At 43.9% G+C, this 19,114-nt stretch overlaps 1 protein-coding gene across 2 annotated transcripts in view; it reads left to right on the top strand.

Annotated features, from left to right (window-relative positions):
- CASTOR2 (cytosolic arginine sensor for mTORC1 subunit 2) overlaps positions 1–18,965 on the top strand; it is a 121,530-nt gene extending 102,565 nt beyond the window's left edge. The window contains exons 5-9 of one of the 2 annotated variants that reach the window (XM_081941435.1): positions 25–148; positions 1,474–1,584; positions 2,327–2,409; positions 10,159–10,253; positions 14,466–18,965. In XM_081941435.1, coding sequence (XP_081797561.1) covers positions 25–148; positions 1,474–1,584; positions 2,327–2,409; positions 10,159–10,253; positions 14,466–14,531 — 479 coding nt within the window. In that variant the 3' untranslated portion in view covers positions 14,532–18,965. Of the gene's footprint in view, positions 1–24; positions 149–1,473; positions 1,585–2,326; positions 2,410–4,564; positions 5,137–10,158; positions 10,254–14,465 lie in introns of those variants that run through there. The other variant, XM_081941436.1, reaches the window with a different exon arrangement.
- Positions 18,966–19,114: the final 149 nt, after the last annotated feature.

Genomic DNA, 19,114 nt, shown 5'->3' with positions numbered 1-19,114 from the left:
TGTCTCTCTCTCCCTTTCTTCCAGTTCAAAGGCCTGTCATCCACCCCCTTTCCAGTCCGAGTAACATGTTCTGTGTCACCAGCCTGGACCCTGATACCCTTCCCTCTGTTGCTACACTCCTTATGGATGTCATGTTTTACTCCAATGGGTATGTTCAGACTGAGTTATTTTCTGTTCTAAACTTGCTTATCTAAATCCCATTAAGAATATTTCTCATAGCAGTGAGATGAAGTTAGATCTTTCCTCAGTAAATATGCCCTCAAACTAAACCAGCCTTCCCTTGGCCCTGGTGCCTCTTGGACTACAGCTCCAGTCATCCCCGGCCAGCAAGCGTTGTTATCCAACCCCTTCAGAGGGAAGGCACAGCTACATGTTTTTGTTTTTCATATAAAGCTGCAATACGTTAACCATGTAGTCTTACTGAAATTCAGTCAGCTGTCCCAAGTCAGGCTCTTAGGAAAGAAAGTATGCTTTACTAAGGCAAATTGGTTGCAACGTAGCAAAGCCGGGTCTGAGTTTTCACGCCCAAAGCATACGGTTAACTTTTCCCCTTTCTCCCTCTCCCACTTTAATTACCTGTACTTGTCCAATTACATTCCAACAAATTGTTTTATTGGGTTGGTGAGAAAACATGGGGGTTTATCTGTACCCTCAGGGTCCCCTGAATCAGATTATAAATGGGTCTGGAATCTTTTTGGGACTACTGAACACTTCCATTCCTCACCAGTCTTGTTGGATGAGAAGCAAAGCTTTTTCAAAGGAAAAAAAGCCAAGAAACAACTATGACCAGGATGATTGAGAATCTCCATAGTTACCAAGGGAATGTGGTCCAGAAAATAGGTTCTCAGACTTCTTAATTCTGGGATATAGTTGAAAAGGTTAAAAATCCTTGAATGGCTCTTACTAGTAAGAAGGCTGGAGCATCAAATCATCATTACTGAAAGATTGCCCTCATCTAATTTTGTGAGGGCAATGCTTTAAGTTTAAATTCAAGTAAAGCATAATATTTTTTTTATTATTTAAAATATCACATCTTCAGGCCATTTGCCTAGAGCAGGGCTGTCAAACTCATGGGCCACAGGCCAGAAGTGCACACGCTGGCCACAGCCATATCCGGTTTAGCAAAGTGGGTGGGGGGGAATTGTGATATATCGCGTGACGCGCCATGACAAAGCGAGTTTGTCACCTCTGGCCTAGAGTGTCTTCTCTCAACTGCTATCTAGGAACCAATAGGACCCTTCTAGGCAATGCTAAAATCCAGTGGTGGCTGCAGATTCACAATTTGAGAAATGATGCTTAGAAAAACTCCTCTCAACTTTCTATGACTCTGAGAAAAAAGTCCAGTATAATATATCTCCAAACCATAATAACTAGGAACAGTAACTTGACAACCCACCGTCCATATCCAGTAAACTTTGCGTAAGCTGAATGGGCCCTAACCACGCTTCTCTTTGCCTCTTGTCTTTACTCCAGAGTAAAAGATTTAGTGGCAAGCAATGAAGATTCTGAACACATTCGTTTTTTCTCATTTTCTCTCATTGAGGGATACATTTCTTTGGTGATGGATGTACAGACGCAGAAAAGGTAAGAGCTGAAACAAATCTGAAATACTTGTCAAGATTTTGGATGTCTTTATGTGCATTGTCGAGAAGGGACTGGAAAAAATCCCAGAATAATTAAGAGGTTCTTGGTCCAACCTCAGATAACCATTTTTTACAGGAATATCTTTTGATGCCTCCATAACTCTCTTGGTCTTTTATTTTAAAAAATAAATAGAAAATAGAAAGATGCATGCTGCTGGCAGAGTCAATATGCTAGTCTTTTAGAATCACACTTATCTTCAAGAATGTGTTTAGGTTTCCCTAGAGTAGGATATATGTTGATCTATAACTGTAATAAATATTTGATTGATTGGAATGAGATAGAGAGTATTCCGAGGAGCTCCTCCACCTTCTGAAAAATGGATGTTTCATAACTAGCCATGCCCACCAAGACAGCCATTTTACAAAAAGACAAGTTTCTCTTGGCAGCCATTTCCTGAGATAGGCTTACTTCCAGTCCATAAAGATTGCCTCTTTCTGGACTAAACCAAACAATCCTTTGAAAAAGAGGATGGTAGATGATAGATAGATGGATGGATGGATGGATGGATGGATGGATGGATGGACGAAAGACAGATACATGATAAATAGATAAAGATAGGTATGTGTAGACATCCCTCAGCTACCATTGACTTATTGATTCAGAATTGATTGTTAGAATTGATTGTATTTACTTATATATATTGCTTTTATACTTCTTTTTCTGCTATTTTTTCTCTGTTTAGGTTTCCTACTAATCTGTTGTTTACAAGCGCATCAGGAGAACTCTGGAAGATGGTTCGCATCGGAGGGCAACCTCTCGGCTTTGGTATGTTACATCATACTGGTTGGCCGCTGCTTTTCTCTGCCTTTCTCTGTTGTCCCATCTGGATCAGGAGAAAGCCCTCTGCTCCTTTTGCAGTTGTTGTGGTTTTTTTTTAAAAAAAAAAACTTAATATTGCTGACACCCATCCAATAATGTCAAAAAGTGCATCCCTCTGGGAAGATTATCTGCCCTTGTTGCTAAATGGTCCTCCAAGATGATGTTAAGGAATCATTATTCTGAAAGTATTACAGGTAGTCCTTGCTTAATGGCAGTCATTGGGACCATTGCTAAGCAACACAGTCATAAAATGATGGGCAGGCAAAACTCAGTGGGAGCAGGAGTGATTTCCAACTTTTTGCCAGCTTCCCCCCCCATTAATTTTCCTTATAGGAAGCTGTCAGGGAGCATTAGAAATGATGAAGTTTGCAACTTTCAATCCGACGTGAGTCATGGCTCTTGAATTTTGGCTGCATTCTGTAAGTGAGAACATTTGAGATATGCTGATTAAAAATGGTTGCCCTGTGATGCTCCATTTTGCTTAGTCATAGGCTACAAACAAATAGACAGACAGACGCAAGAGTTTTAATGGTTTTGATACCATCATGCCCTTCCCTTCTTTAGAGGTTCTTTTTTCTCCATATTTTCTCCAAATACATCTGTGGTAACTTGAGAAGGCAGAACTTGGGAAAAGTATAAAATTGCACAGTCACTTGGTTAATTGGATCCCTCGTTTAAACATTAACTTTATTAAATCATTTTAAGAGTTGCAAATTTATCTAATGTCACTCAGAGAGATGAACGTTTTCTTAGGCTCGGAATCTGACCTTCCGTCCAACCCACACAAATCTCTCTCCCCTTAATTCCCACCTCCCCAAAAATATAAATTGGGGGGGGGAGGGAAGTACTCTGTGTTAATGTGTTTTGATTGGCAGTTCTGTTACCAAATCATTGCAAACTATAGGAAAGTATCGTGTTTCCCTGAAAATAAGACTGGGTCTTATATTAATTTTTGCTCCAAAAGATGCATTAGGACTTATTTTTGGGTTAGGTCTTGTTTTCGGGGAAATACAATAGTAAATGCATCCATCTGGTTGATGATCTTAACTGGGGCTTATTTTGGTGGTAGGGATTATATTACGAACATCCTGAAAAATAATGCTAGGGGTTGTTCTCCAGTTGGGTCTTATTTTGGGGGAAACAAAGTGAACTCAGAGAGCTTCATGGCCAAAGGATGGTTGAATCCAGATCTCTTTGGGATTTGAGCATTGTCTGTATTAGGATTAAGTTACCCTTTTCCAGGCTAAGAGCCACACTAATCTTTGAACAGTGTGCTAGAGGGGCTCACAGGCAACATATCTTTTAACTTTAACTTTTATTTAATTTCTAGACCGCCCCTCTCCCAAAAGGGACTCGGGGCGGTGTACAGTCATATTAAAAACAGTGAATATACATAATATAAATATAAAATAAATATAGGGCTGGAGGAGGTAGCAATAGTTTACTGTACAATAGTTAAAGTTAGATTAAAATTTTAAAAATTTAAAAATACATTAGAAACACCCCTAAAAACTTTATCCCAGGGTAAAAATATTTGCCAGGAGGTATGAATGGGACTATAAATGGGCCAGGCCAGCTAGCTGGAACAGGTGAGTCTTAAGTTTTTGTCGGAAGGAGCGGAGGTCGGTAGTAATTCTAATATCGGGGGGGAGGTCATTCCAGAGGGTTGGGCCCATCACAGAGAAGGCTCTACTCCTAGGCGCCGCCCGTTGGCATTGCTTGGTGGACGGCACCCGGAGGAGTCCCTCCCTGTGAGAGCGAATTGGTCGCAGGGATGTATGCGGTAGGATGCGATCCCGCAGGTAACTAGGTCCTGTGCCATGGAGCGCTTTGAAGATGGTAATCAACACCTTGAAACGCACCCGAAAAACCACAGGCAGCCAGTGTAGCTCGCGCAGGAGAGGTGTTACGTGGGAGTACCTAGTACTCCCCATGATAGCCCGCGCGGCCGCATTCTGAACTAGCTGTAGTCTTCGGGTGCATCTCAAGGGGAGTCCCATGTAGAGAATATAAATTTTATTTACTGCCAACTCAATAGAATACAGTGATTACACAGAGTGAACAGCGTTGTACCTCATGTGCTTCATAACTGTCATTTCAGGTCATACTGTTAGTCCTCAACTTACAACAGTTCATTTAGTGACCGTTTGAAGTAACAATGTCACTGAAAAAAGTTATTTATGACCATTTTCCACACTTATGACCATTACAGTTACAGTATTCCAGGGTCATGCAATCAACTTTTGCAACCTTCCGATAAGCAGAGTCAATGGCGAAGCCATTTAACAACCGTGTTACCAACTTAATAACTGCAGAGATTTAATTAACGACTGTGACAAGAAAGGTCGTAAAACAAGAGCAAAATTCACTTAACAGTTAGGAACAGAAATTTTGTGCTCAGTTGCGGTCATAAGTTGAGGACTACCGACATAGAGAGGCCAGAGGGATAAATCGGCTGACTCTCCTTCCTGAACAATGTCCCTGGAGAACCTAATTCCAGATGACTTCTACACAGCTGGGAGCAGCTGTTGCAACCCAGAATGGGACAACCCACCACAGCCATCTTGCCATGGGACAACTCACTGTGGGACTTTTTAACAATTCAATTTAATTATTTAAAATAAATTTAAAAATCATTTTGATTTATGTCATTTACATTTCATTCTGTCCCTCCTTTGGCATTCTTTCTTTAATGATTTGATTCCACCATTTCTTCGATATTAATGTAACTCTTATCCCACAGCAAGTTGGCTGTGAGGAGTTGATCATGGCAAATTGTCATAGACCAGGGGTGTCAAACACAAGGCCCGGGGGCCAGATCCGGCTCACGGGGTACTTAGATCTGGTCCGTGGGGCCACTCTGGAAACAGCAAAGGACTGACTCGTGGTGCTTCTGCCAGCAAAAATGGGCTCCTGGGCTCCATTTTCACTGGCAGAGGGTTGCAGAAGGCCATGGCAGCCGAAAACGGTCCTCGGGAGCCCGTTTTCGCTGCCAGAGTGCTCGGGCCACTACGGGCAAGAGTGACGTCGAGCTGGCCATGCCCACCCTGGCCCCTCCACCCCAGCCCCCCAAATTCGAACACAACCCTGATGCGGCCCTCAATGAAATTGAGTTTGACACCCCTGTCGTAGACCCTTGCAACTAGGCCCAGTCAAAGACATTTTTAGTGTCTGGGCAAAAAAAGGTAAGATATATGATATACAGTTCCATATGCTGAGGATGTCTGAATAAGTACATTGAATCATATTTTGGTGTCTGCTGCTTGAGGCAGTATCTCATTCTGTCTAATGATAGGTCTGGCCCTGACTGTGGCCTGCTCCCTATTATCTAAAGTTTTATTCTGCATCTCAGCTTCCTCTGTTATTTTGCCTCAGAGGAATTTTTAACAGTATTAAATCCCTCATTATTAAGTGTGCAGGCTTCCCCTATTCTCTCAGCCCTTCTTTGCCTTCTCCTTGCAATAATGATGATGTACTTTGTAGCCTACATGGTTGTTTATGCCTTGTTTTAACTGCTCTCCCCTGCATTCACAAAAGCTTTGAGGCCAAAGAAATGCCAGTATGAGAAGGACAACAGCTCAGAGCAAAGGAATGGATGACCTTCCTAAAACATCCCTTTTTCAGAGACAGGAAGAAAAAGAAGGCAGATTTGGCCCATTAGTTTTACATGACAGCTACCATTAATTCTTCTTGCAAGCCAACTTACAGGATCAGTTACAGGAAAGTAAGATATATTTTTTTAGGCAGTGATACTGTCACCGCTACAATCTCTGCAGTCTCTTCTAACATACGCTCCTGACAGTTAGAACAATTAATCAGTGGAACAACTTGCCTCCAGAAGTTGTGAATGCTCCAACACTGGAAGTTTTTAAGAAGAGATTGGATAACTATTTGTCTGAAGTGGGGTAGGGTTTCCTGCCTAAGCAGGGGGTTGGACTAGAAGACCTCCATGGTCCCTTCCAACTCTGTTATTCTATTCCATTCTATTCTATTCACCTGGCTGCCTTTGTTTCGGTGGAGCTGGGAAGGGAGGAAAGTCTCATAAATCTGAGGCTTCCTTCAGCAGAGGAGAGAAGAAGGCTCTGTGAGAGTGCCAAAGTAAATTGGCCTTTAGTGCAATGATAATAAGGCTTTCCAAAGGAGAGCAGTGGCTCACAAGGTTAGAACGCTGTGCTAACAATTGGCAGCCTCGTGTTCAGGACCCATTGCTTCCGCAGGGCAGGGTGAGCTCTTGCCACAGGCTCCAGCTTCCACTGACTCAGCAGTTTGAAAGCATGCAAGTAGATTAATGCATACCACTTCAGTGGGAAACTTTGTAAGGATCATGGAAGGAGCCTCCAGCTGGGCATCCCCTCGGCAACGATAGTATCACCAGCAAATCCTGTCATCACAGAAGCACATTAGTGCTTCCGACCCAAAAGCAGGGGTGGGATTCAGCTGGTTCGGGTGAACCGGATGTTAATTTTATATCTGGTTCACCGAACCACTAGTTGCAAGGAGTGGCTGGCCCCTCCCACCCTGCCCCTCTCCCTCCCAGGAATCTCCACATGGCCCGTTCATCATGCCAGGTAAGTGCAGGGCCCACGCAGAGGCTCTGGGGGGGGTGCAAAATGAGCATCCCAGCGTGTCCGGAAATGGGCCAGTTTCCAGCCTCCAGACTCCGGGGAAGGTCATTTTCGCCCTCCTGGAGGCTCAAGGAAAGCCTCCAGAGCCTGGGGAGGGCAAAAACGCTTCCCCACCCCGGCCATGGTACAGGAGACCGAGTAGGCCACGCCCACCATGGCCACATCGACCCAGCAGCCAGGCAGAGAACCGGTTCCTAACGTTTTCAATTCCACCCCCTGCACAAAAGTATTAATATTAATGAGGCTTACACATTTTTACTATTGCTTGTGACCGTTTTCCATATATAGAAAGTCAGCAAAATAATCCGGCCACTGTTCGATGCTCTGAATATAGAGAATTGTAGCTTCACTATATCTATTACACCTTGGGGAAAAAGTGGAGACTGAAATAGCATATACCAGTTAACTGAGTCACATCCATCCATGTTTCATTTTTAGCCCACTATTTTCTAGCATTTTGGACTGCAGTTCCCATACTCCTTGCTCACTGAGAGGTAGGTTTGTTCTGGGCCAGAACATCTGCAGCGCTCCTCCCTGAGGCATGTCATGCAGAAGGATTGGCTTTGCTTCGTTGCAAAATCAGCAAGCAAACAAGTTCTGAAGATTTAAATCCTAATTCTCACTCTAAAAATAGTGCCAGAACTATGCACCCACCCACCCTGGCTAAATCATCTTACATATATATCTGTGTCCCCATGATAAGTAGGACTAAACTACCATATTTTTCAGAGTATAAGGCACCTTTTTCCCTCAAAAAAGAGGCTGAAAATCTGGGCGCGTCTTATACACTGAATACAGCATTTTTTTGCCTCCTGAAACTTCACCAAAATGGCCGTGCAGAGTCTTTAGGAACCTTGCAAAGTGCTCCTGGGGGCTGGGGAGGGTAGAAATGAGCGAAAAACGGGCCATTTTTTGCTCACTTTTGCGCCCCTCCAGCCCCCAGGAGCACTCTACAAGCCTCCTAAAGGCAATTCTTGCCCTTTTTGGGAAGAAAAAAAAAAACGGGCCCATTTTTGCAAAAAAAAAACGGCCGTTTCTGGGAGGTCTGCAGAGTGCAAAAACTTTTGTTTTTATTTGCCTCTTCAAAATCTTGGTGCATCTTATACTCCAGTGCATCTTATACTCTGAAAAATACGGTAAATATCTCTTGGAGTGTATTATTCACCTCTTATCCTTATTGTCTTGAAGGGCTGTAGCTTCAAAAGGACAGTCAGGGAAGGACAGCTCTTTCTGTCTCCTGCTACAGGGCTGATTTTAGCAGCCACTTCTTAGCGTCTTTCATCATTTCATTTTTATGAAACAGGCAAGCTGCTGCTGCTGAAACTGTCCACCATTTTATTTTATTTTTCCGGCGTACCCCAGAGGGACCAAAAAAGAATTGTTACCATAGTCAAAAGGCAACTGCCCATCCTGCCACTAAACTAATAATGGCCTGGTAGAAATGATAAAACACATGCCACTATTTATATCTGTTTGTTATATTTGGCATCCTCCTCAGGACAAGTGAAAACGTGGGCCGATAGCCTATGCCAGGGGTGTCCAAACTTGGGAACGTTAAGACTTGTGGACTTCAACTCCCAGAATGCCCCAGCCAGCCATGACTGGGGCATTCTGGGAGTTGAAGTCCACAAGTCTTAACGTTCCCAAGTTTGGACACCCCTGGCCTATGCAGATTGAAATAAATGCGTGCTTCTGCTTTAAATTTTGATTTACAGTTTACCAACAATGCAGCACCTAAAAGTGGCCCTTTGTAAAGCTCTGAAATTTTAAAAAAAGTAGGGGTGGAATGTCTGGCAAGATTTCACTAGTTTTGCCTGGCAGATATGTCTGCGATAGACTCTATGGCAGGGGTGTCAAACTTTCATTGAAGGCCCCATCAGCGTTGTGTTTGACCTCGGGGGACTGGGGTGGTGGAACCAGGGTGGGCATGGCCTGCTCAATGTCACTCCTGTTGGGGGCGCTTGTGGTGGCCTGAGCACTCTCCCAGTGAAAACGGGCTCCCAAGCTCCATTTTCGGCTACCCCAGCCTCTTGCGACCCTTTGCAGCTCCAGAGGTCGGAGCTCCGTTTTCACTGACAGAGGATTGCAGGAGGCAGTGGCAGCCAAAAATGGAGCTCAGGAGCCTGTTTTCATTGGCAGAAGCACCGTGGCCCAGTCCTTCGCTGTTTCTAATTCGATCCCATGGGCCAGATCTCAATACCCTGCGGGCTGGATCTGGGTCCCAGGCCTTGAGTTTGACACTCCTGCTCTATGAGCTTTGAAATTTCACGAGGTCTAGGACAGAAGCTCCCAATCTTTTGGGTACCACGGACTGGTTCCATGGAGTGAGGTTTTTCCACTGACTGCTGCGAGCATGGTTTTGCATGCTGCCTGCATCCCGCAAAGGGGCTTCACTTGTTTGTGTGGACCGGTTTCAGGCACCAGGCCACGGACCAGGGGTTGGGGACCCCTGGTCTAGGAGACAGAGGAGAGTTGCCAAAATGTCTATTGCAACGCTTAAAGGGGTTTCTGATTCATAAACTAAGGAGGGGTTTCTGAATAATGTGAATAGGCCACTATGCAGTGTTTGTCAGGGTTCCAACTAACACCACCCGGAACAAAAGAACTTTGAGGCATGAGGTCTCCTCAAAGAACATTTTATTAGAGCATGTCATATTGGCAAGATGCTGGTGAAAACCAGATCTAAAAGTTCCCGCCGGTTTCCCCCCTAATTAAAAGTAAAAGTTTTTCAATTCCCCAGAGGCATCAGTCACATGGTCTAATCACACAGTCCAGATGTGGGATGACCTTAGTCTCTACCTCCCAACCACCTGCGCACATGACCTTGGTTCCCGGGGAAAAAAATGTTATTTTGGTTATAGCACCCCAGCTATCTCTGCACTCCCCTCCCTATCCCTCAACTCCAGTCTGTGTCAGCATTGAAACCCCAGTAGAAGAATAAGATGGCCATCATCTAGCCAGCTTCAGAGTTGACGGTGTTGCTGTGAATTAATTTGGGGTCTTGGAGAACTACATCCAAGCTTCTCTTTTTGCCATTGTGAAGTTGTAATGCGCTTTTTCTTCTCCCCAGATGAGTGTGGAATCGTGGCTCAGATCTCTGAGCCTTTAGCTGCCGCAGACATCCCTGCCTATTACATCAGTACTTTTAAGTTTGATCATGCACTGGTGAGTTGATTGAGATGAATAATGTCTACACTACTCTCTCTCTCTCTCTCTGTCGCTTGCCTTTTTTTCGTCTGTTGCGAATCTCCAGACAGGCTTAGCAAACACCTCAGAAGAACCCTGACTTGGAGAAAGTTTATTTGCATAATCAGTAAGCAATTGTCCCTAGATTCAAAAGTAATTTTTCCCTGGAGATGTTGGAAACATTTTTTCCCAACTAAGCCTCAGGCAATTCCTTAATCTCTCTATATAAAAACAGCTGTGTGTGTGTGTATGTTCCAGCATAACTCTGGAACACCTCGAGCAATTTCAACCAAACCTGGTACACAGATGACTTACCCTCTGGAAACAAATACTGTGGGGGTAAGACACCCCTAACAACCCCTTAGGGTCTGTGTTCTGCTAAGTTACAGCCTGTTGTGCCTTACAATGGCTTCTACTGTACTGCCATAAAATGGCTTCTGTTGTGCAGTGCAGTGGAGTTGTTACGGTAACAGCTTCACAGTACTCCACAAGGGGGCTCCCTCTGGTAAGGGGAAAATCCAACATTAGAAATTAAGGTGGTATCAGTTTTCCTGACGCTTCTGGGGGCACAGGGAAAACATTTGCAACTGATTTAATTGTCGCCAAAATCAGGGCTTTTTCTGTCTAATACAGGATTATGATAAATAAATACCCAGGCAACGCCGGGTTATCAGCTAGTCTTTCTTATAAAAAGTACAAGAGTCTGAAGGACGCTGTGTTGCTTATTTGTATGGAGCTTATAGAGGAAGTCTACCTGACAAAATTCCCTCCTGCGTTTGGCTAAAGGTTTGAAACCTTTCAAAATTCCCCTTGTCAGTAGGGATGACTTTCCATTTTGTATTGATTGCCATTTTCTTTAAAAGTGCAATCTCCCCCCTCCAAATAAAAATGAGAAAAGTTTGGATTTATTTTTGGCTGTGGGAATTTTATTCCTTTTTCCTTATTAAAAAGCCAAGAATATCTGAAAGACCTGGGAGCTTATTGAGAATACTGGTTTCTTCTCCAATACCTCCTAGAACAGGGGTCCCCAAACTTGGCAACTTTATGACTTGTGGACTTCAACTCCCAGAATTCTCCAGCCAACCAGAATACTGGTTTATTCTCCAATAACTCCTAGAAGAGGAGTCCCCAAACTTGGCAACTTTATGACTTCTGGACTTCAAGTCCCAGAATTCCCCAGCCAACTAGCTGGAGAATTCTGGGAGTTGAAATCCACAAGTCTTAAAGTTGCCAAGTTTGAAGACCTCTGTCCTAGAATGACCTTCCACCATGCTGCATACTTTAAAAAAGAAATATAAAATATTTTCCCCTGGGGAAGAATCAACTGAAACCAAATTTTGCCCACCTCACATTCATCCAGCAAAAATCTCACGAGGGTGAAGCGTGCAAATTCACTTCCAACAAGTTGCAATGCCAGAATCTATTTGCTTACCATTTTTTACCTGATCATTATGCGGAGGTGTTGAGAATTACACAAATTCTCAACAGGTTTTCTCTTCTGTTTGACACCACACCTGGACCGTCTAGCTTTTCAAGCCAGGCACTGTATATTTCTGCCCTTACCAACACACCCTCTCCAATTCTCACGGGATGTCCATTATTTTTCCTGTTAACAAGGCATTAAGCGCCTTTCCACCTCCTGACCTTTTAACCCATTAAAAGCTTGATCAGAAAAATCAAAACTGCACCTCCTTTTCCCCCTCTGTCTCTTTGCTATTAGCATCACCTTCTTTTTCCAGCTTGGAAGCTGTGGTGTGTATTTAAGAGCAGAAAGTCAACATTATCTCAGATAGCGAAGGTCAAATGATTAGATCAGTTGGGTTTACTTTCCTTGAACATTAACCATAGCAGTGAGATAAGCCCATCCACTCCTATCTCAAAACTAACACACTGACCTATTTCTCACTCATGTGATAACGTCTACATCTGGCCCTACCTCTTCAGGTGAGGCTCTCACCTTACTAATGCTCATCTATCCATAAATAAGCTCCAGGCAGGGAATTTGTTGAGTCAAGGGAGAAAACTAAAGTAGCCCTTGTTTCCACCTAAACTACTTTTCTGCCAGTGCAACACCAAATTCTCAGGCCTGGAAGCCACCTTTCACATTGGGCCTTCAGATCTGCCACTTTTTCTGTTGTGGGAAAACCCTGACACAAATCTCGATTCCAGTCTTGGTTTTGATCATTTCCCTTCGGCTTAATTAAAAAGTAAGTTGTATACCTTCCAAAGGGAAGAAGAAGAAGAAAAATTGTGAAATGTTAATGGGAGAAGTGTGAATCTGTCACACTTACTTTATTTCCAAGGGATTGGTTCAGGACATCATACAGCTGGTCCTTGACTTATGACCACAACTGAGCCCCAAATTTCTGTTGTTGAGCAACATAGTTGTTAAAGTGAATTTTGCCCCATTTTGTGACTTTTCCTGCCACAGTTGTTAAGTGTATCTGGCTTCCCCATTGACTTTGTTTGTCAGAAGGGTGCACAATGGTCATGTGACCCCAGGAAATGTCATAAATATGAGTCAGTTGCCAAGCTTTGAATGTTGATCACATGTCCATGGGGATGCAGCTATGGTTGTGTGAAAAAATGGTCATAAGTCAGTGCTATTGTAACTCTGGTCACTAAATGAACTGTTGTAAATTAAGGACCTGTAGTGCTTAACTTCCCACATTCCAATGAAAATATAAGGTAGCTTCAGATCAGAGGTGAGCAGAGGGTGAGGTTTCTTCATTTTCTTTTTCCTCTGCAGACAATCTATTGATGGTCTAAATCAGTGTTTCTCAACCTTAGTCAATTTGAGATTTAATAGAAAGTTTAGTTTAATAGAAAGAAGGACTAGGGGAGACATGATAGCAGTCTTCCAATATCTCAGGGGTTGCCACAAAGAAGAGGGAGTCAAACTATTCTCCAAGGCACCTGAGGGTAGAACAAGAAGCAATGGGTGGAAACTAATCAAGGAGAGATGCAACTTAGAACTGAGGAGAAATTTCCTGACAGTGAGAACAATTAATCAGTGGAACAGCTTGCCTCCAGAAGTTGTGAATGCCCCAACACTGGAAGTCTTTAAGAAGATGTTGGATAGCCATTTGTCTGAAACAGTATAGGGTTTCCTGCCTAGGCAGGGGGTTGGACTAGAAGACCTCCAAGGTCCCTTCCAACTCTGCTGGTGTATTGTATTGAAATGGGTGGGTTTCAACTCCCAGAATTCTATGCTGGCAGGGGAATTCTGGCAGTTGATCTTAAAGTGACTAAGATTGAGAAGAACTGATCTACAGCATAATAGAAAAATAAACTTAACCTAATACAATATAATCCAAAATATGTGGACCAGAACTATCATCCACACACCAACTGTCCCATCAGAACAGGGCGGCTATCTCTGCTCTGCAAAATGCAGGCAAGAAGGTACTTCACAAATGCAAAGTTTGTTATAACGTATTATAACAGGGAGCCATCTTAGAGCTCCCACTGCTGGTTGGGACCTAGAACAGCAGAGTTTGAACACACTGGTAGGCTGAATTTGATCAGGAGAAACAATCCCTGGTGGCTCAGTGGTCAGAAATGGTGTTCAGCCGGTTTGGACCGGTTCGAGCGAAGCGGTAGCGGACATTTTGAGTAGTTTGGAGAACCGGCAAATACCAACTCTGGTTGGCCCCGCCCCCGTGGTTCCCTGTCCTATATTCCCTTGTTCTTTTAGCTCAGGGGTGTCCAAACTTGGGAACTTTTAAGACTTGTGGACTTCAACTCCCAGAATTCCCCAGCCAGCCATGCTGGCTGGGGAATTCTGGGAGTTGAAGTCCACAAGTCTTAAAGTTCCCAAGTTTGGACACCCCTGTTTTAGCTCATCTGATTTGCGCGGTAGAGTGGATTGCCTTGCCTCGCTGAGCTAAAAAAACAGCTCAGCTCACCAGCGCTGACACCAAGGGCAGTGTTTCAGTGCTGTGCGCGCAAAGCGCACTCTCACAGAACAAATTCTGCCCATAGCCAGGAGTTTGATCCTGACTGGCTCAGCCTTCCAGCCTTCCAAGGTTGGTAAAATAAGGACCCAAATTGTTGGGGCCAGTAGGCAAATAATGCTTACATTGTAAAGCACCCAGAAAATGCTAAAAAGCACAATGGGGCAGTATATAAGCCTAAATGTTATTGCTATCCAACCTCCGATCTTTCTTTCTTTGTTTTTCTCCCTCATAGGTTCCAGAAGAAAATATCAACGGTGTTATCAATGCACTCCAAGTCAGTCAACCTGAAAAATATTAATTTTTTTTTTCCAGAATGGGGCCTAGGCGTATTTTAAGACAAAGAATTCTTCTCAGTATTTCCTAGCAATGGGGTGGGTGATTCTTTCTTTCTTTCTTTTTTTTCTTTTTTACTCCAAAGAGAGCACGGGAGAAATATTGCCATGCCACGAAGAAGTGATGAAACAAAAGACTATTGCATAGGCAAATTGACTCCCGGTAGCTTTTTACAAAATAGTAATAAATATATCTTCAAGGCAGGGAGGAGATGAAGAAAGAATCTTTGGGATTAAAGCACTGTGAAGGTTTTTTGACATTCCGCTCTCTGAAAGCGAAATGTCGCTATTATGCTATTTGTTTTTGTTTTTTTCCTTCGGTTGGTGTAGTTGGCATATGCCACAGTTGCATTCTCACTGAAAATGCGAACCTGGAATTGCTGGTGGTGCCATTTGATCAGGAAAAAAAAGGCAGCGTGTTTCATGTTGTTTGGAGATCATCTTGCTAGCCGGCTTGGGTCAACGTACCCAGAAATGACTGGAACAGGAAATAGCATTTTTCAATCCGGGCTTGTGAATGTGTTGGACTTCAACCTTCCTAACTTCTCAACCGACGTGGCTTTCCAGGAATCGGCAACAAGCTCTTACGGATACCCTCCGGCCTGGGGCATGCCTTGTTGGTGCCCACAAAGCTCAAAACGGCCCTCAAAACATTGCAATTGCCATGGCCAAATCTAGCAGGATTTCGTAAGATCTCCTTGAGAGTTCAGGTGACAATGCCAAAACCCACCTCTTTGTGTATGTGTGTGTGTGTGTGTGTGTGTATGTTCCTGCTATCACGAGTGATTAGATCCGTCTCATTGAAAGGTTGCTGAGTCCTGATTAAGCTTCATGCCCATCCTCCTATCTCTTGGTTTGTCTCTGCAAATCCTGATCTGGACTTGATTTACAAAGCTGGTCTGATTAGAAGAGCAAGAAGCCAGAGCCCATGTTTAGATTGTAACACTAAGATTTCCCTCTCTGATAAATTCATGTTAGCCTGGGACCATGATTGAATTGAATTTATTAGATTTGTTAGCCACTCCCTCTCCACGAAGGGACTCGGGGCGGCGTACAATAAATAAAAACACATATTATACAATTAAAACATTTAAAACATTTCACGGAGGAGGTGTCAATGATGGCCAACCTATGCCATGCATGCCAGAGGTGGCACACAGGGCCCTCTCTGTGGGCACGCGTGCCATCGCCAGCTGCTCTTCTGGTTTCTGGCACTGGCCAGCTGGTCTTTGCAGGTGCCAGGCGCCAGAAAACGGCTTGAAAACAGCCCAAAACAGGCTGTTTTTCGGGCCATTTTGGGGGCCTTTTTTGGACTCTTTTCAGGCCGCTTTTTGGTGCTCCAGCACCCGTGAAGAATGGCTGAAAATGGCCCCAAAACAGCCTGAAAATGGCCCAAAATACAGCCTGAAAATGGTAAAAGAAAAAACCAGGCATGTGCCTGCCGGCCAGCTTGTCTTCAGATTTCCGGCGCTCCAGCGCACGCACATGCATACACATACATGTGTGTTCTGGTTTAGGCACTCGGCCTAGGCCAGGGGTGTCCAAACTTGGGAACTTTAAGACTTGTGGACTTCAACTCCCAGAATTCCCCAGCTGGCTGGCTGGGGAATTCTGGGAGTTGAAGTCCACAAGTCTTAAAGTTCCCAAGTTTGGACACCCCTGGCCTAGGAACTCCCCCTTCCCTCAACCCTTGGATGCAACACACACAACTCTTCCAAACATTGCCAATTTGCCAATTTAAGATTGTTCATGTGACTGATAGGGAAACTTGTTTAATATGTAGGGAGTAATCATGTGAATGGAACAGATTTAAAGTTCATTGAAATTAAACTAAGCCAAATATATAGCAGTCTTTGTTTTGGCTCTGACTTGCCGCCAAGGGAAAAGGATGGCTCTTGATCCTGGCAGCTGTGTTCTCGCCAGCTGCTGCTTCCAAGATGACCCAGCCTGGCTGGCAAGTGCCAGCGTGCTGGTTAGCAACCAGCAACTAGATTGTATGGATCGATGGTGGACTAGCAGACTTAAGGAGAAGAAAATGTTGCATAGTGTTGCTTCCTCTTGAGTAAACCAACCATTTTAGACTATAGTCCTACATTTAGTATGAAATCCAGGAATATTTCTGGTTGTGCTATTAACATTGCAGCTGAAAAATGAAATTAAATGCTCTGGTTTTTATTGGGAAGGAAGTAGAAAAATAAAAGATGCATTGAGAGGAAAACAGAGGAATAGAAAGCCCTGGATTTGCAAGCAAATCAACACAGACTGGGAGACACTGGATCACACGTGTTAAGGCCTCCCAGGGAACCCCATCATGGTTAAGAATAACCTTGTTGTGATTAATACCACAAACAGCTCTTCAGTAATAGCAGTCTTCACAAATTGTATGGATGGAAATACCAGATAACGTGTGTAAGCAAATGATTTGTGAATGGCCTTTTATCCCAAAAAATTTGGCTGAAATAGTATGTATGACCATTGACAAAGGTTTGCACAAACTGAGACTAGAATGAATGTGAAATATATTCTTTCTGGCTGGTTAATTTGCAATTCTGACTATTGTGCTAACACAGACAATTGGATTAATTCTGAAAACAGGGTGACGTGCATAGCTAGACTCTTCTCCTTGCCGTCACAGCAGGCTTCCTTCCACAGCAGATTTTCTTTAAAACAAAACAAAACAAATTCTGAAGTCAAAAGGCAGCTGGCAAGCAGGAAATTTCACCAACTGACTCCTTTATGTGTTCTTTCTGATGAATGATTTGCGATAGGTATACCTGTGTTATTTGCGGCCGCCATTTTGTGGATGAAGGCACACACACACACATATACCCCAGTGGCCATTTTGTAATTGCAGCTCCCACAGGCTTTCGCATTCCCAAAGGGTCAAAAATATCGCCTAATTCTGCATATCCTGGTCTCTCTTGAATGTGTGGGCGGGAGGGGGGAGATCTATCTTGGGACATTTGTTTCTCTCTGCTTTCCTCCAGTTTATAGAAAGGAAAGGAAGCCTTCTAGATTCCAAAATAAAGGCATAGGGCAGGGGTGTCCAAACTTGGGAACTTTAAGACTTGTGGACTTCAACTCCCAGAATTCCCCAGCCAGCAGGCTGGGGAATTCTGGGAGTTGAAGTCCACAAGTCTTAAAGTTCCCAGGTTTGGACACCCCTGGCATAGGGTATTTCCTCTTGTATTCTTGTTTCTCCAACAATGACCATGGAGAGGCCTTTAACTGCAAGGTATCATTACGTGATCAGATCTGGCTGGCACATCAATTGGCAGGAATAGTTTGCACATTGAAAAAATTCCAGGGCCGGTCCAAGCAAAATGACCCTTCCCTATGCGAAATCTTGAAAGCCACTACAGTCAGAGAAGACGAGGCTGAACTGCTTGTCCAGATAGCCTAGTCCAGCGTTGGCAAACATTCGGCACCGAGTGCCAAAACGGGAGCGTGCATGCACATGTGCCAGAAACCAGAAGAGCAGCCACCAGTGTGTATGTGTGTGCCAAGAAAATGATCTTCCAGTTTCTGGCATGTGCATGAAGTGGCCATCTGGTCTTCGTGCATGCATGCACACCAGAAAACCACATGTACACCGGAAACCGAAAGATAATCTTCCCAGTGTGCACATGCGCACTGAGTGACTGCTCATCTGGTTTCTGGCGCTGCTGTGCCCATGAAGGCGAGCTGGCCAGCACACCGGAACCCGGAAGAGCAACGGGCAATGTCTTGCGTGCCCAGAGAGGTGGCTCTGCATGCCACTTCTGGCATGCGTGCTACAGGTTTGCCATCATGGGCCTAGCCCTAGCCTAACATAGAATTTCTTCCTGCCTGCCTGCAGCATTTCCTTTGTCTGGGTGAAGGCTGCTTAAAACAGCAGTGAATTTTGCACCTGTATGTTTCTACTTAATCCACTAATGGTGCTCTCCAGATGTGCTGGACCACTGTACCATTAATTCTTAACCAGCATGCTCTAGCTCTTTTTTCACCAGCGTGGGAAAGGGTACATCATCTTGTTTAAAATAATAATAATAATAATAATAATGGGCGAGTTACGGGCTCAGGTTGCCCAAGAGGTAACTTTCACCAACCTGGAGCCTTCTAAACAAGATGGGCATTACGACTCTCTTAAATTCCCAGCCCCATCTCAAAGCACTTGGATTATCTTACATCCAGTTCAGTTGCAAGGAGGAAAAAAGGTACTTTAATTTTTTTAATGTCATTCCTTCTTGAGCTATTGAAGATTACTAAAAGGGCTGAGCCTAAGCTGTGGTGTTTTGGAAATGTAAAATATGATTTCTGAATACTTAATACTTAGAAATATCTCCTCTGTGTTGCTGCAATTGTATACCTCTAAGAGAGCCTTCTGCGGCCTCCCAATACATCTTTGGTGCAAAATTTAAGTTTTGGTGTCCTGAATCTTTTCTCCCCTCTTTTATCTACTAGATAGCAAATAATAATCTACTAATGAATGAAGGCAAATATGTGTCCCAGAATCATGTTGCAGGATCCAATATGGGTTGATGCACCAGGACCAGAGGTTTAGTTTTCC

The sequence above is a fragment of the Natrix helvetica genome (genome assembly GCF_964273705.1).
Source record: "Natrix helvetica genome assembly, chromosome: 2".
NCBI lineage: Eukaryota > Metazoa > Chordata > Lepidosauria > Squamata > Natricidae > Natrix > Natrix helvetica.
Note: the sequence above shows the minus strand (reverse complement) of the source record. Positions and strands in the feature narration are given on the sequence as shown.